The sequence below is a fragment of the Pyrus communis genome, chromosome 3 (assembly GCF_041283825.1).
Source record: "Pyrus communis isolate YQ-2024b chromosome 3, ASM4128382v1, whole genome shotgun sequence".
Taxonomy (NCBI): Eukaryota; Viridiplantae; Streptophyta; class Magnoliopsida; order Rosales; family Rosaceae; genus Pyrus; species Pyrus communis.
The window spans coordinates 26,224,039-26,238,954 of NC_142567.1; the positions used below are offsets into that span (position 1 = coordinate 26,224,039).

General features: G+C 37.9%; 4 protein-coding genes across 4 annotated transcripts; 2 read left to right on the forward strand and 2 right to left on the reverse strand.

Moving 5' to 3' along the window:
- The first annotated feature begins 103 nt into the window (after positions 1-103).
- Positions 104-3,946, forward strand: LOC137715530 (putative disease resistance protein RGA3). Its single transcript, XM_088691505.1, has 3 exons — positions 104-2,567; positions 2,660-2,829; positions 3,259-3,946. Exons 1-2 carry the CDS (start codon positions 253-255, stop codon positions 2,661-2,663), a joined length of 2,319 nt encoding a protein of 772 aa, XP_088547631.1. The 5' UTR covers positions 104-252; the 3' UTR covers positions 2,664-2,829; positions 3,259-3,946.
- A 750-nt stretch (positions 3,947-4,696) lies between these two features.
- Positions 4,697-6,314, forward strand: LOC148698228 (selT-like protein). Its single transcript, XM_088691507.1, has 4 exons — positions 4,697-5,000; positions 5,111-5,184; positions 5,475-5,793; positions 5,952-6,314. The coding sequence occupies exons 1-4, from the start codon at positions 4,806-4,808 to the stop codon at positions 6,060-6,062; spliced, it is 699 nt and encodes a 232-aa protein (XP_088547633.1). The 5' UTR covers positions 4,697-4,805; the 3' UTR covers positions 6,063-6,314.
- A 384-nt stretch (positions 6,315-6,698) lies between these two features.
- LOC137714871 (internal alternative NAD(P)H-ubiquinone oxidoreductase A2, mitochondrial) lies at positions 6,699-10,581 on the reverse strand. The gene is made up of 8 exons (XM_068454027.2): positions 9,861-10,581; positions 9,140-9,353; positions 8,884-9,044; positions 8,672-8,737; positions 8,270-8,433; positions 7,770-7,884; positions 7,370-7,549; positions 6,699-7,287 (listed from the first exon to the last, which is right to left on the reverse strand). Exons 1-8 carry the CDS (start codon positions 10,335-10,337, stop codon positions 7,135-7,137), a joined length of 1,530 nt encoding a protein of 509 aa, XP_068310128.1. The 5' UTR covers positions 10,338-10,581; the 3' UTR covers positions 6,699-7,134.
- A 1,165-nt stretch (positions 10,582-11,746) lies between these two features.
- On the reverse strand, positions 11,747-13,246 carry LOC137714888 (protein PSY3-like). The gene is made up of 2 exons (XM_068454046.2): positions 13,129-13,246; positions 11,747-12,046 (listed from the first exon to the last, which is right to left on the reverse strand). The coding sequence occupies exons 1-2, from the start codon at positions 13,217-13,219 to the stop codon at positions 11,895-11,897; spliced, it is 243 nt and encodes an 80-aa protein (XP_068310147.1). The 5' UTR covers positions 13,220-13,246; the 3' UTR covers positions 11,747-11,894.
- Positions 13,247-14,916: the final 1,670 nt, after the last annotated feature.

The following is a 14,916-nucleotide window of genomic DNA, read 5'->3' on the forward strand; positions in this document are numbered from 1 at the left end:
CAATAAATCAGTAAATCAAAACATCCCAATTCACTATTTACTATCCAAGAACCCACAAAAAAAAAAAAAAAAAAAATGTATGGGTTTCACATAGAGAGAGGTACTCAACGACTTGAACGACGGATAACTTCGTCTTTCGTCGATGAATCTTACATCTTTGGACGAGAAAACGAAAAAGATGTTTTGATAACAAATTTGTTGACTGATAGTAGTGAACAAGGGAGGGGAACCCTTATCATCCCTATTGTAGGGATGGGAGGAATGGGCAAAACAACTTTGGCACAACTAGTTTATAATGATCCCAAAGTTAAAACCCATTTTGAAAAGAGAATATGGGTTTGTGTGTCGGATCCTTTTGAGGTGATTAAGATTGCCAAAACTATTATTGGTAATGATCCCTCAAGTTCAAATGAGTTGGACTGTGTCTTGCAACACGTGTCTGAATTCATTGAGGACAAAAGGTTTCTCCTTGTCCTTGATGATGTGTGGACTCGAGACCGTAAAAAGTGGGAACAATTAGAGGCAGCATTGATTCAAAGCGGTGCTAAAGGCAGTAGAATAGTGGTGACAACAAGACAATATGGGGTTGCTGATATGATGAGAGCAACAAGTCACATGATCAGTATGGGAGAATTGAGTGAACAATTTTGTTTGTCAATCTTCAAGCACATGGCCTTTTATGGTAAGGAAGTCAACGAGTCCAATAAGTTTGAAGATATCAGTCGGGAAATTGTAAAGAAGTGTAAAGGTTTGCCTCTTGCTGTCCAAACTTTAGGTAGTCTGATGCGCAACAAGACAACACGGAGAGAATGGCAAGATGTTTTGAGCAGTGAAATGTGGGGTCTAGAAGATGTCGAGCAAGAAGTTTTCCAACCACTGTTACTAAGTTATTATGATTTGGCCCCTGAAGTTAAATGTTGCCTATTATATTGTGCTATTTTTCCTAAAGATTATCAGTTTGATAGAGATTGTTTGATTAATCTTTGGATGGCACAAGATTATCTTAATTCGAAAGGGAATAAAGATAAGGAAATGATTGGCCAAACATATTTTGATAACTTAGTAGCACGTTCTTTTTTCCAAGATTTTGAGAAAGATCGTGGCAGCGGTAAAGTTATAAGTTGCAAAATGCATGATATTGTGCATGACTTTCTTCAATTTCTCAACAAGAATGATAGCTTGATTATTGAGGGTGAGGGTGCTACCAATGAAATGGCAGTATGGGGTGATAAGGTTCGCCATTTGACCTTAGCTTCAGTACCCAGAGGTCCACTTTCACTAGCTATCTCATATTCCAATTGCAAAAACATGCGCACACTCACAACTTTTAAATGGGTAATAACTACAATAAGCTCAGAGTTTATTTTGCAATTGAAATGTCTTAGGACATTAAATTTGAGTGGTGACTGGATAGATTGTAATTGGTTCAAAGAACTTCCAGAGGAGATTGGACAATTGATACATTTGAAACATATTGATTTGTCTTTTAATAATGGTTTGAAGAAATTACCTGATGCTATTTGTGAATTATACAATTTGTGTACCTTGCGCCTTTTCTGTTGCTTCTCACTTGGAAAACTACCTGATAACATGGGAAGATTGATTAGCTTAAAACATCTTTATATTGAAGGATGTCCTCTCATGTACTTACCAAAAGGGATTGGGAGGTTAACAAGTTTGCAGGCACTGGATACGTTTGTTGTGTGTTGCGGTGACAAGGAAGAAGCATTACAATTTGAAGATCTGAGAACCTTGAACCTTCAGGGTAGTCTCGTCGTGGAGGTTTCTGGGGATGTAAAAGATGTGAGTGAGGTTGAGAAAGCTCAATTGTGGGATCAAAATAAACTTTTTCATCTCGGAATAAATTGTAGTGGTATGCACTACAGGCAGACAGAAAGCAGTTTAGAAATATTGGATGTCTTACGACCGCACAAAGATTTGGAAGCTTTAGACATTCTTGGGCATACTGGGACCGCCTGGCCAATTTGGATGGCGTCGTTAAACCACTTGAAAGTCGTTACCATTGTACGGTGGGATAAGTGTGAAGTTTTGCCTCCTCTTGGGAAACTTCCGTCCCTCGAAATACTAACCATAGATGGGTTGGACAATGTGATAAAGGTTGGTGGTGCATTTTTGGGAATAGAAGATCAGACATCATTCAAACCGTCGCCAGCATTATTCCCAAAATTGAAAGAACTCCGCCTTCGCGGAATGGTTAACTGGGTAGAGTGGGAAGGCGTGGAAGGGTGGAAGAAAGAAGAATCTGAAATTACAGTCATGCCATGCCTTTCTTACTTAGAAATTTATTTCTGCCATAACTTAAAGACACTGCCAGACTTCCTTTGGAAAGTACCACTACAGAATCTTATCTTTAACAATTGTTCGAGCATCCTTGAAAAGCGTTGCAAAGAAGGCCGTGGAGAGGAGTGGCCCAAGATTTCTCATATCCCAAATATCCATTTTCTATCCGAATGGAGGACTCCAGATCAATTGACTCCTGAAAAGAGATATTGGCGGACCCTGGAGTATCTTGCAACGTATGGAACTACCAATTGTCACTTCTTCAGGTAATTGAACTATTGTGTAGATATTTATGTACGAGATTATCAATTGTCGCTGCCATTATATTTGTTTTCTTATTTTTCTTTTAAATCTTCAGATGATCTCTGGACATGATTTGTTAAAGGAGCAATGTCGATCAAGTGGTGACTCGCTATCACATGATGATCATCAAGTTCAAATTGTCCTGTGGGGATATGTTTGATGAGGAGCAATGCCGCACTTAGTCACAACATCTTACTGCAATCCGAGGATTCCTGATGCTGATGGGTAATTTCTTCAACTATCAAACCATGATTTGATTTAAGTAGGGGTGGAATTTTTTTCCGAAAATACCCGTCCCGAAATTTGACCGAAAAATGCTCGAACCGAATTTTCCGAAAAATTCAGTACCCAAAACCGAACCGATCCCGAAAGTTTCGGTTTGGGATTTGGCCATATCTTTGAAAGTGTTTGGTAATCCTGAACCGAACCGAATATTATATTTATTTATTTATTTTTAACTTATAATTAAAAATTACTTGGACCGTTATATTGGTTAAGATCTAATCCAACCGTCTATTGTGAGTTGGGTCTTCTGTATTCCTCTCACAGTCTCACTTCCTTAGACTCTCTCAGTCACTCACTCTCAATGATTTTGCATTAAGTATGCAGTTTGCACACCGTCGATTGATCTTTTATTTTTTTTTGGTAGTGCAGGCAATATCATTGTTTGGAGCTCAAACTCTAGAGCTCATTGCGGCTCTGCTGCTTCTGCAGAGTACTGCCAAGCCACAATATAAGTTTGTGGATTTCTTCAAAGCTAACAAACTATCAAAACAGAGGAGCTAGTTGCATTAGCATTGCATTCGAGCAACTTGATTACAGATAGAACGGATTCCACCCAATCCCAAAGTGACCTGAAAATCCCGAAACGGTTTCAGGAATCTCGAATTTCGGGAATTGAATAGTTTCGGTTCGGTTTTGGAATATAAAATCCCATCCCGAAATGTTTTGGTTTTGGGATTTGGGTTGGGGGTTTCGGTCAGGATTCCGACCTGAACCAGCCCTAGATTTAAGCTAGAGGGTTTGTCTCACTTTCTTGTATTTTTTTTGTTTTTGTTTCCCCTCTTCTTTTGCATGTTGTTTTTCTCCTTTTTCCTTATACTATGAGGGGTTAGGTTTATGTCTTCCCTTCTTTTGCATATTGTTTTTCTCCTTTTTTTTTTCTTGTACTATAAGGGGTTAGGTTTATGTCCCCCCTTGACTAGGTGTAATTTTTTTTTCGTTATCAATAAAATTTCTCTCGTAACGCCGAGGTTTTCTTAAAAAAAAAAAAAATTGTAATTTTGACTTTGCATGCACGAGCGCTCTTAACAACTTAAGTTATATTGTATTTATTGTTCTATCTATGAAGAGTTCATCGTTTTTTTTTTTCTCTTTGCTATAAATGGATGTCATCCTCTTCGTCCTCCCTTCTTTTCATTTTTATTTTTTCTTCAGTTTATAGTTTTAGGGTTAAATTCTGTTATATCAAATCAAATGTAACTTGTAAAGGTTTAATTTTGGTCTAATTGTAAACTTGTTTGGGTATCCAAAGCAATTTTTTTTTATTTGTTATGCACACAATTTTGTTTAATGAATGAATACTTTTAACCAATTGAACTTTAAGCTTCTTACATATCAAAATTTCTTCATAAAATTTCTATATAATTCTCCAAAGAAAGCGATTGTCTAGCAAGACATTTGTAACTCAAGTAGGTAACAGGGTTTACCTTTAGGGAGGTAATTTTCACTCTTTTTAGCTTCATGCACTTCTTTTTATTTTTGATCATCAGATTAAATAAATCAAACGAAATCAACGAACTGATTAAACATAGATGTGTGAAGCTACAAATGGTGTGTGTTTATCATTTTCCTACCTTTAAATCATTATCTCCCCCACTATCATTCATATTCGTATAAATTTAGGGGTGTGTGGATTATTTTACTTCTCACACACTTTTTTTAATTTATGTTCATTGATCTTCTTTACTTCATCCGATCCAACAGTAAAAAATTAAATAGATGTGTGAGAAGTAAAAAAAAGTGTTGATATCACACCCATAAATTTATTTGGGTTACATAGAAGGAACTGAGCCCAAAGTCTCCTTGAGGTCCAAAGAATATTATCTGCTACCTACCAGTAGAGTCAAAGCAACCATTTTCGTCTCCAACTCTCTCTCTCTCTCTCTCTCTTTCTCTCTACGGTTTCTGTTGACTGATCAATGGATCGAGCTCAGCTTGTTCTGCTAGGGCTTCCGCTCTTCCTCTTCTGCACCGACCTCCTAAACCTCTTCACCCCGCCCCCTCCTCCGCCCCACAAACCTCCCCACCACCACCACCACCATCCCCACCTCCAACACCAACACCAACACCAACCTCCTCCAGTCGCCAAAGAAACCCTAGAGTTTCCCTCACAGGTATTTCAATCTGAATTCCTCTTAAATTCCCAGTCTTTGTTGCAATTGATTCCGTATTTTTATCCTATTCTAATTTCCGTCTTTAATTCTTTGGTTTGGTCGGATTTCAGAAACCAAGCGCTTTCGGGGCAATCGGCGTCGGCAGCACGGTCAAGATTAGCTTCTGCACTTCTTGCTCGTACAAGTAATTCTCTTGTTTCTTTTGTGATTTCTTGAATTGGGTTTTTAGTTTTATGTCGAATTATGATGTGGGATAATAGAAGATCAACTTGAACAGCTATTCATTTGAAATTGAATTGTTATTCGGATCCTGGGGTTTATCAGATAAACTGTAAAATTCTCTTGATTTATCTGTTAGCTACGAATTAGTGTACCGAGAATATGTGGGTTCCTACTTGCTTTGCACTTAACATGTTAGATTGGATCTTCGGGGTTGGGCTATATTTACTTATCGAAAAAATTTGCATTTGGTAGGGGGAATGCGGTAACAATGACGAAGATGTTGGAGGCTGCGTTTCCTGGAATCCATGTTGAACTTTCGAACTATCCCCCGCCCCTTCCAAAGCGTGTGGTCAGCAAGCTGGTCCCGGTTGCTCAAGTTGGAGTTTTTGGGATTATAATGGCGGGCGAGCAGATTTTTCCTATGTTGGGGGTTGCGACACCTCCTGCTTGGTATTATTCTCTGCGTGCAAATAGATTTGGTACCATTGCATCCACTTGGCTTCTAGGCAATGCATTGCAGTCCTTCCTCCAGGGCACTGGTGCTTTCGAAGTTTACCTCAACGATGAATTGGTGCGCAAACCCCTTTTTCTTCTTGCTGGGAGCTAGATTATCAATTCCTATTCGTTTAATTCCTTTTGGTGAAAGCCGCTTTTGGCCTTTTCAATAACGCTCGTCTTTGATTGATGCATACGCGTGAGTGTTAGCTTCTGTTCTCTTGTATGTTGCAGGTTTTCTCAAAGCTGAAGGAGGGAAGATTTCCGGGAGAGATTGAACTAAGAGATGCCATTGCGAGTAAGTTGGGTAGTTCAAGAATCACAGACTCGGCTTTATCGTCCTAGTCTAGTAGCTGGGTTTGTAAAGTCCAAATTCTTGCGGTTGGAGTTTGAAGCTCGCATACGTGCTTAGTAGGTTCAAAGGCTTCGAGCTAGCAGTTGTAATGAATTTTTTCCCATCACTGTTATACAAAGTTCTGAACGATAACCTGGGCCTGCTTGCGTCCTGAGACGATCATTGATTCGGTTTAAAATCGATTTCAACTCTATTAAGCCTGTTAATATAGTTTCATTCGGAATATTCCGCATCTACTCAAAGTATGTGTTCTTCCTGGTTTGCACGTATAAGTATGTTTTTTGGGTACTTGATCATGTACTCGCTCTAAGTTCTGCTCTGCATACTGGAAATGCCTCGTATGAAATGGAACTTGAACGTGCATTTCAATTTTCTTGAGTTTATGGAGGTGTTTTGGATATGTACTGCATGTGTTTTTTTTTGTTCAAAACTTCTAAAGGGAGATGACGGTTTACGTTTCATATCAAGAAATTGCCGAAGACGGTGGTTATATTGCCAACAGAACTGTAATGTAAACAAATTTCAGTAGTGTTTCGAGTTGTAACTGTACGTACTTGTAAAGAACTTCAACTGACACCGCGGGACGATAATACACGATAATATACGATGTGATGACAATGCTGCAGTTCAAGAATGATATCCGAAAGGAAACCAAATCACATTAGTATTCATATAAACAGGCACAATATATGTCCTATAAATTATAAACAGCAAGAACATCTTGTGTAACCCCGTCGTTCGAAACCCATATGTTCTTAGAAATGAATAGAAGTAGAGTGAATAAGAGCACCACGTCATACACTGAACTAAACCAACTGATATGACACAAAACATGGCAATCGTTATCGTATCTACATCATCTCTTAGTAATTTATTTTATTTTTTTATTTTACCGTGGGAGTGGTTCAATCGCCACCGCCACCATCAACCGTCCATTGAATCCAATCCTTAACCATCACAGCACTCACCGCCGCCCCACCGTAGTTTGGTCTCAGCCTCTGCCGCCAGCATCACCTAGTAGCAGTATTCATGCTACTAGGTTTCTTCGTTTCCTTGTCAAATCTAGATTCTGCTTATATCGCGCCCAAACACGAATGTTGTAAGCCAATTGATCGCCACATAGAATCTGTTCCTCCAGCTTATGACTCGGGTTAAATATGCCGAGCGCCAAACAAACCAACTGAAGAACCCAGCCATAGATACGCCTTTACCCGCCTGCAAATATGTGCGCTACATAAGGTCAGTTATCTTAGCTTAATGTGCGAGAGCAGAGGCTTCGAAGTGGCTTGAAATTCACCTTGCTCTGTCTGAGGTCCACAAGAGCCTTGTATCTCCCTAGAGTCGCCATGCTTCCTAAATGCTTGTACACAAATGGTTCCTCGTATTTATACTCTCTTGCAGCGTTGGCACGTCCTCCACCAGCTTTGCCAATTTTGTTCAGTAAATTGGCCAAATACTTTCCTTGCCTCTCTGCAACCTTCATATATTTAAAACAGAGATGCATAAAGATCATTTCAGTTGCCCTTTAACAGCAGACCGTTAAATCTCGAATAACTTTTAAAAAGAAAATAATTTCATTGAATTTGCTGGTTGGCTAGAACTTCACAGTATAATACTACCATTACACAAAGTTTATGGACTTTTACACACATGGGAGATGGGATTCTATGAGAATGGATAATCGAACAAATCCTAACCTGGGCCAAGGCTGGGAGAGTTGGTTTTCCGGTACTTTCAACAAAACCACTACAGTCTCCAATTGAGTACACATCCTGCACGTCAGGAACACGCAGCCACTCGTCAACACCAATCCTGCAATTAGAGAAAAGGGTCATAAAAAATTACGCTAACAGGATATGTCATTCTAAAGCATACTAAACAATTTGGGGAACACATGGACCAAATCATACTGAAACCTTATGATATGAAAAGAAACATGACATTTAAAACAATTAAAGACAGATGGTATTGAAATGAAAGATTTGTGTTGCAGAGGAGAAAATGGAACAATCTAAACTGAATTTGGGTGAAAAGTGAAGTAAAAAGTTCACCAGAAGGTACTGAAATTTATGAAAACTCATGAGGTTCTAAGATGAAGATCAGAACAATACTATACCGTAAGCTTAGATTTGTTAGAAACTCCAGTAGTTGAAAGGAGGAACAACCTCTTTTCATTAGAAACAAATTAAAGTATTACCTTCCACCAGGAGACTTTGTAAGCGGCAATGAGTTCACCAAAGGTGATGGACCAACACCGGTAGACCATACCAAAAGGCCATAAGGAACCTCTGTGCCATCATTAAGAATTATTTTCTTATCCTTGACATCCTTAACGATCCCACGGACAAGACGAACTCCTGACTGAGAGAAACAATCAAACGTGCAATGAACATACCCAGCAATTGGTGGGAAAACTGTAGCAATCAACAACTGTAGTTTGTGGGAGATAATCTCTGAGAACCACTCTTTAGTTCTTTAATACAACAGGTGGTGAAAGGATTTGAAGTTGCCATTATGTGCATAAGAACGATTCTCAGATAATATCTCACTTGACTAATAACAGGGCAATAGGTTCTGTTATGAATAAAATATCTCTTACCTTCGTCAGTTGTTTCGTAGCATAGTGCCTCAGCCGATCATCAAATGATGATAAAATCTCATTTGCCTATGAAGACAAGAATGTTACTAAGTTTCCATATAGAAATCTACTTACTCAGTTGCATGGACTGCATTTTTATCTAATAATTCTGCAAAAGATAAGACAAGGAGTATCCAACATGGTTGAATCTCGTGGCGAGGTAATGAACAAACCTCAATTAAGGTAACATGAATATAATTTTTCACATGAGCATATCTTTCCTGAACATCTCTCTGAATAAAGTCACTAAGTTCACCGCTGAACTCAACTCCCGTGGGACCACCTCCGACAACAACACAGTGTAGGAGTCTGCTTTTCTCTTCCTCTGAAACACCTGCCTCCAAACCAAAATCAAACGAAATACTCAATGAGATCTCATATCATGTGATTGTTGTTCTCTAGTAATTAAATCCAAGTGCAGCAGTATACCAGGCACATCCGACAACATCAAGTTTAGGAGCAGCTTCCTACGGATTTCCTGGGCATGAGAGACTTCACGAAGAAAAATTGCATGTTCATGTACACCTTGTATGCCAAAAGTGGTTGGCATTGCTCCCAAAGCAATTATCAACTTGTCATACGCAATTTCAAACTTCCATGGCTTCAAGGGTTCAGCTCCATCAGTTACCGTCTCGCATTTCACCTTCATTTCCCAAACCAGCATTTTTGCGAGTAAGGCAATCTTTAAATCCAAATATTCTCCAACATTTTGTATATTCTCTCCACCAAAACAAAAAAAAAAAAGCTCAAATCTTTGTAGCACTTGAATCAAATAATGAGTTAAAATTAGGGAACCGTTATTACCACTCCAAAAATCTCATTCTACACTCCTTCTATTTTTCTTTCTAATTATACAAAGTCCGGAATGACAAATGAGATTTTTGAAGTGTTAATAACAATTTCCTAAAATTAAGCCACTTTCAGCTGAAAAATCATATTTTTACCAAAATTAACAACGCAGAAGCTAATAATTTGATCCACATTTTTCATTACAGTGTACAGAAAAGCAAAAGTTCAATTAAGTAATGATTACCCATTGCAAACTTTACCCAGAAAGTCAATAAATCAGTAAATCAAAACATCCCAATTCACTATTTACTATCCAAGAACCTAAAAAAAGAAAAAAAAGCTAGGGAAAAAATGGACTTACCACATGCTTATCAGGATCGAGGCCGATACAGTTGGAGAGGAAGAAATACGACCCGGTTTCTCTCGAAATGGCTGGTTGGATCCTCGCAATGGGCTCGGCTACGGACCGGAACTCCAGAGTTCCGACGCAGGTGGACGCCAGCAGCGGCGTGAACACCATATGGTTCCTCGGCGACACGCAGACGATGTCGTATTGCTCGGTGTCCAATCCTTTCATAAGCCGGCACCCGGCCCAGCCGGAACCCAGGACCACCACCCTCGGCTTGTCGCCGGGCATTGTGGGGCCCAGACCCGAGTAAAAGGTCGGAGGTTGAGGAGTAGGAGTCGGATCCGGAGTCTCATGGATCGGACTCGGGCGAGCCGGCTCAGAGCTGAAGCGGGAGAGCAGAGTGTAGGAGAACGGGTCAGAAATTCTGGGTCGGGCCGATGATCTGGCGGTGGTGGCTGAGACTTGGATGAGGCTCCTGAACCAAGACATGGCGTTCGGATGCGTGACGACGTCGTTTAGTGGAAGTTAAGATCAGAGAGTGCCTCTGCAGCACATATACGTGAGCTTGACGAAGGTGGAGAAAGTTCCAATAATTTGGTGTCGTTTTACGAACTTGACACGTCAACAGTGGCCTTCGTTCTCGTGGCAGTTACATTCGTGTTACAGTTGGCTTGGCTGAAACGTTCGGACACGCTGTAATTCTAACGGTACCGTTTCTAGCGTTCCCTTGGTAAGACCGTAAAGCCTTTGAGAACAATCAAGTTCAAGAGAAGTTTTTTGGTATACCTAAAACATCGTCTAGGACACTTGTCATTACATAACAACTAATTATTTTACGATACTTGATTTATCAGACAGTGTTTTTGATACATTAAGATCACCTTCAACTGATATGCTAAATTTAAATTTAACAGCTTATGTGATATTTTGACAATTTTTTAAATTTTACTATTCACCTAATATACCAAATTTTAAATGTAAAATACAAATTCATATTTATTTTCTTTTTATTGGTGATGAAAGAAAATGAATTAAAAGGTATAAAAATATTTAAACATTGCATTGGTAATGAACAATAAAAAGGCAATGCCTTAAACCAATAAAAAAATTAATAAAAAGAATTTAATAATATATTAAAAGAATTTGAAAGTGCTGTCAAATTTGACAGTAAGGGGAAGATATGTCATTTCATGTCATGTCACATTAAATTTGGTTTATGGGTTGAAAAACATTAATGCTATCTTTTTTAACTATTATTGCTGATTTAAACATTTTGACATATCTTTTAAAATACTCTAAAAAAAATTTCCATGCTCAACATCATACACCAGGAAATTACCACGTTGAATTGTAATATGTTACAAGTTTTCGAGATTTTCGGCTATACTTCGAGCTCTCATTAATCTATTACATTCTAGTAAAAAATATAAGGAATAAGATTTAATGACAAAAATGTCAGATCATAAAAAACTTTGAAGATACATTGAAAAAGCGGTGAATAAAGTTGATCCACTTTCCCAAATTAAAAGTGAGATAAGCTAGAGTACTTATTCTACATATGTTTTTTTTCTTATGAGCACAAAATTTCAGTGTATAGGTAAGTATTATTAACTACTACCCTAACTTTTTTTTGTTTTGTTTTGCAGAGGTTTGTGCAGTTAAGAAAAGAGGCGTTGGGCAGAGATAGAGTGGGGTGTGATGCTTTGATGATATGTGAGCGATGAAGAGAAAAATAAAAATAAAATTCTTTTGGTGCAACTACCTTGATGTCCATAATTTTTCTTTTCTAATATTTTTATGAATTATGAATATAGACCAAATCGTCTTTCCATACTTTTTTAATTAACAAAAAAAAATTTGTCAACAAATAATATAGATTACGGTCATCGCTTATTTAATGTAGCTAAAAGATAGAATAAGAATATTTTGAGTACAATTTTTATTTGAGATATAACTTGGGTGCACCCAATGGAAAAAAAAATGAAATCATGTTACACATGAGGCAATATAATAGCCTTTTCAAGCAATATATTACATTTTTAAGCTTTAGCCCTTCCGGCCGCCGTCTCCTCTGGATTTGACTCTTGAAGAGGCGGGGGAGGGATCATGCCCTCGATTGGCAGTTGGGTCATTGTAGTCATTTGTCGTCACCCTCAAAGACCTACCCTCCATCTCCATGGCCACCACCAACTCATCATCTATAGTGTATAACCAAGCACCAACAAAGGAAAGAAGAAAATTAGCTTCCATTGCATAATATTTAGTACATTACAACAATAAATAAACACCTTGTAAACAAACTAATTACAAAAGATATATGTATATTAGTATATACGAAATAATGTTTTTTTGTCAAACTTATATTGCCTTATAAACACTAACGTTATGAGACCTATGTTGTGAATATACAAGGCACACTTAGCTAGCCAAGAATCAAAGCAAACAATATCCTTATATATTCTCTATCTTAGGGTCAAAGAGAAAAAATGACAGTGCTAATTAGTCTAAGGACTTCTCCACCCATTTCTTTGGCTCCTCTTTATTTCTCACTTCACGTGACACGGAAATGAGAATATTAATTGTCGTTATCTCTCACTACATGATAAAGGAACAATAAACGGGGATATGGAAGTTCCTTTCCAACGAGAGGATCTAGGGCTTATAGGGAAAATGGTTTAGACAAAGTTTCAATTGGTGTGTGAGCAGTGTCCATAAGCACAACTAGCAAATATACAAATAATATATAAAAGAGACAAAACACATATATATATATATATATATGGATGCATGAGATGAGAGTCATGAGACTATACGACTATGAATGCGCAAACCCAGCTGGTGTTGCACACACTTCAACACCTGCAACCCAATTCCAAAACGCAGGCAACGGATACCTGACGCTTGCTGATCAATAATGAATTATTTATTCCTAGATTTATATTCTTTATATTAAATAATAGTAAGGTTCATTTGTATATCGTAACGAGACAAAATATAGGGTATTATAGAATTAATTTCCAACATAATAATCCTCCAATGGTTAAGATTGGAAAAGAATAGCAAATTCAATGGCTTTGGAGATGATTGTTATTATGCATCAGTTGAAGGACGGTAGGAGAAGACTTGCTTGCAACGCATTTCATTTCCTCTCTGTTCACATGATCAATGGAGATCGATGCACAGAAAGAAGGGTATGAAACTCGACTCGTTGCGGGTAAGTTTTACGTCAACAAGTGGTTGAAGTAGATATAGGTAAAGAGAGACATATACGGCGGCATACCTGAAAATAGAATGGTGTTCCGAGCAGATGAAGATATTACAGCAAAGGCAAGCAAAAGACACAAGCACAGCTGAGTACCTCCAAACCCCATCTCTCTCTCTCTCTCTCTCTCTCTGGTTGGCTCTGAGCCTCTGATATGATTATATACAAGAAGCATGGGAGGCCAAATATTTGCTCCATTTATAGGTTGAATAATACTAATACCGAGAGACTTTTCGGCATTTTTATCACTATCATGCTGTAATATTCCACTTATATTATAACACGTTTAATTATTTTGTTAATATATCTTATAAGTAGAGATATATGAACACTAAACCCTAAACATTTGTCACGTATTATTCTATATGTTATGTATTAAAAGTTGACGTTAACAGATCATGGTTGTCACGTTCACATATGAATGAATTGGTGAGGGACTAGAATTCTCTCATCTCCTCTTTCTATCTTCTTTCATCCTCTCCTCTCACATTCTCTTATTTTGTATTTCTCTTGCTTAAAATATTAATATAAGATGTTAACGTAACTTAACCGTAACCGTTCAAATAGAAGGAAAAAGAAGAAAAGAGAAAAAAAAAAAAAAAAAAAAGATAATCCTACTTTCTTTGGTGAGTGCATTTGAAGATACTAACTTTTAAAAGTCAACGGTGTTGATGTCGATCCGCTACTTTAATTACCAGATAAGGAAGCCAAGCGATGACCAGACAGAAGCAGGTAGCAGTAGCAGCTTGCTTTTCTCATTCAAAAGTTGTAATCATGTATATTTATTTTGTGACCATTAATTGTATCACTCTCTACTGTAGTCCATGTACTATACATCACCGATGGGATAGATGATTGTCATGTATTCAAATAATAAATTATTTATCCATTAAATATTTGTTACACCAGAATCTCTCTACAAACACGTACTCTTCCTATTTTTTAGTTAATTCGACCACACAGTAACAAACAATGTCTTATTGAGCGGGCCTAGCTATATGCCCAACCACATGACACCCCTCCATTCACTTTGGATATAAATGGTTGTTATGGTACTTTAAGTAACATTAACAAAAACAGAGAGAAGATGCGAAACTAGGTTCATGCACTACCTGTAGCCATATATAGATAAAGCATTAGTGATAATTAAAACTACAATAATTTGACCTCATTACATCAAGGAGTCCAAATGTATATCTAACAATCCCCAAATACAAATCACTACAACGTTAGCGAACCTGGAAAATCCGTAGTTGCATTCATCACAAACCCTCACAAGAGTGCAAGGACGAACGTAGGAGTCACAGCCCACACACTTGCCATCACACTTCTCGCATAGCCGTCCGATGGCGATCCCCCGTTGTTTCCGGCACATAATCAGATCAGGGTGATTTTTGGCCATCCCTCACTTTGCAATGATCTGCAGACATCAGACAGACGTTGAATGGTGCTAGTATTTGGACTTGGAATTGATACAAGACAAAGCTCAGGCATTAGAGTACTAAATTTAAAATTAACATAAAGAACATGAAGACTAATATATTCTTGCCACACTGTCTAATCTAACCAAACATTATGTTAGCATATTTACGTTATATGTTGTGAACCTAAACCAATGTCTAACATATTATGTTGATAGTTCATTGGGACAATGCGAAAAGATAGAATAAAAACCATTGCCCAACACATAACCACAAATATAGAGAGCTCCGTGTTATCAGTTTTGTTGTTCACATTCAGCGCAACAACATGTAAATAGAATTCGAACTAACCTCCAGCCATGATTGTCCAACAACAAGTTTCTAG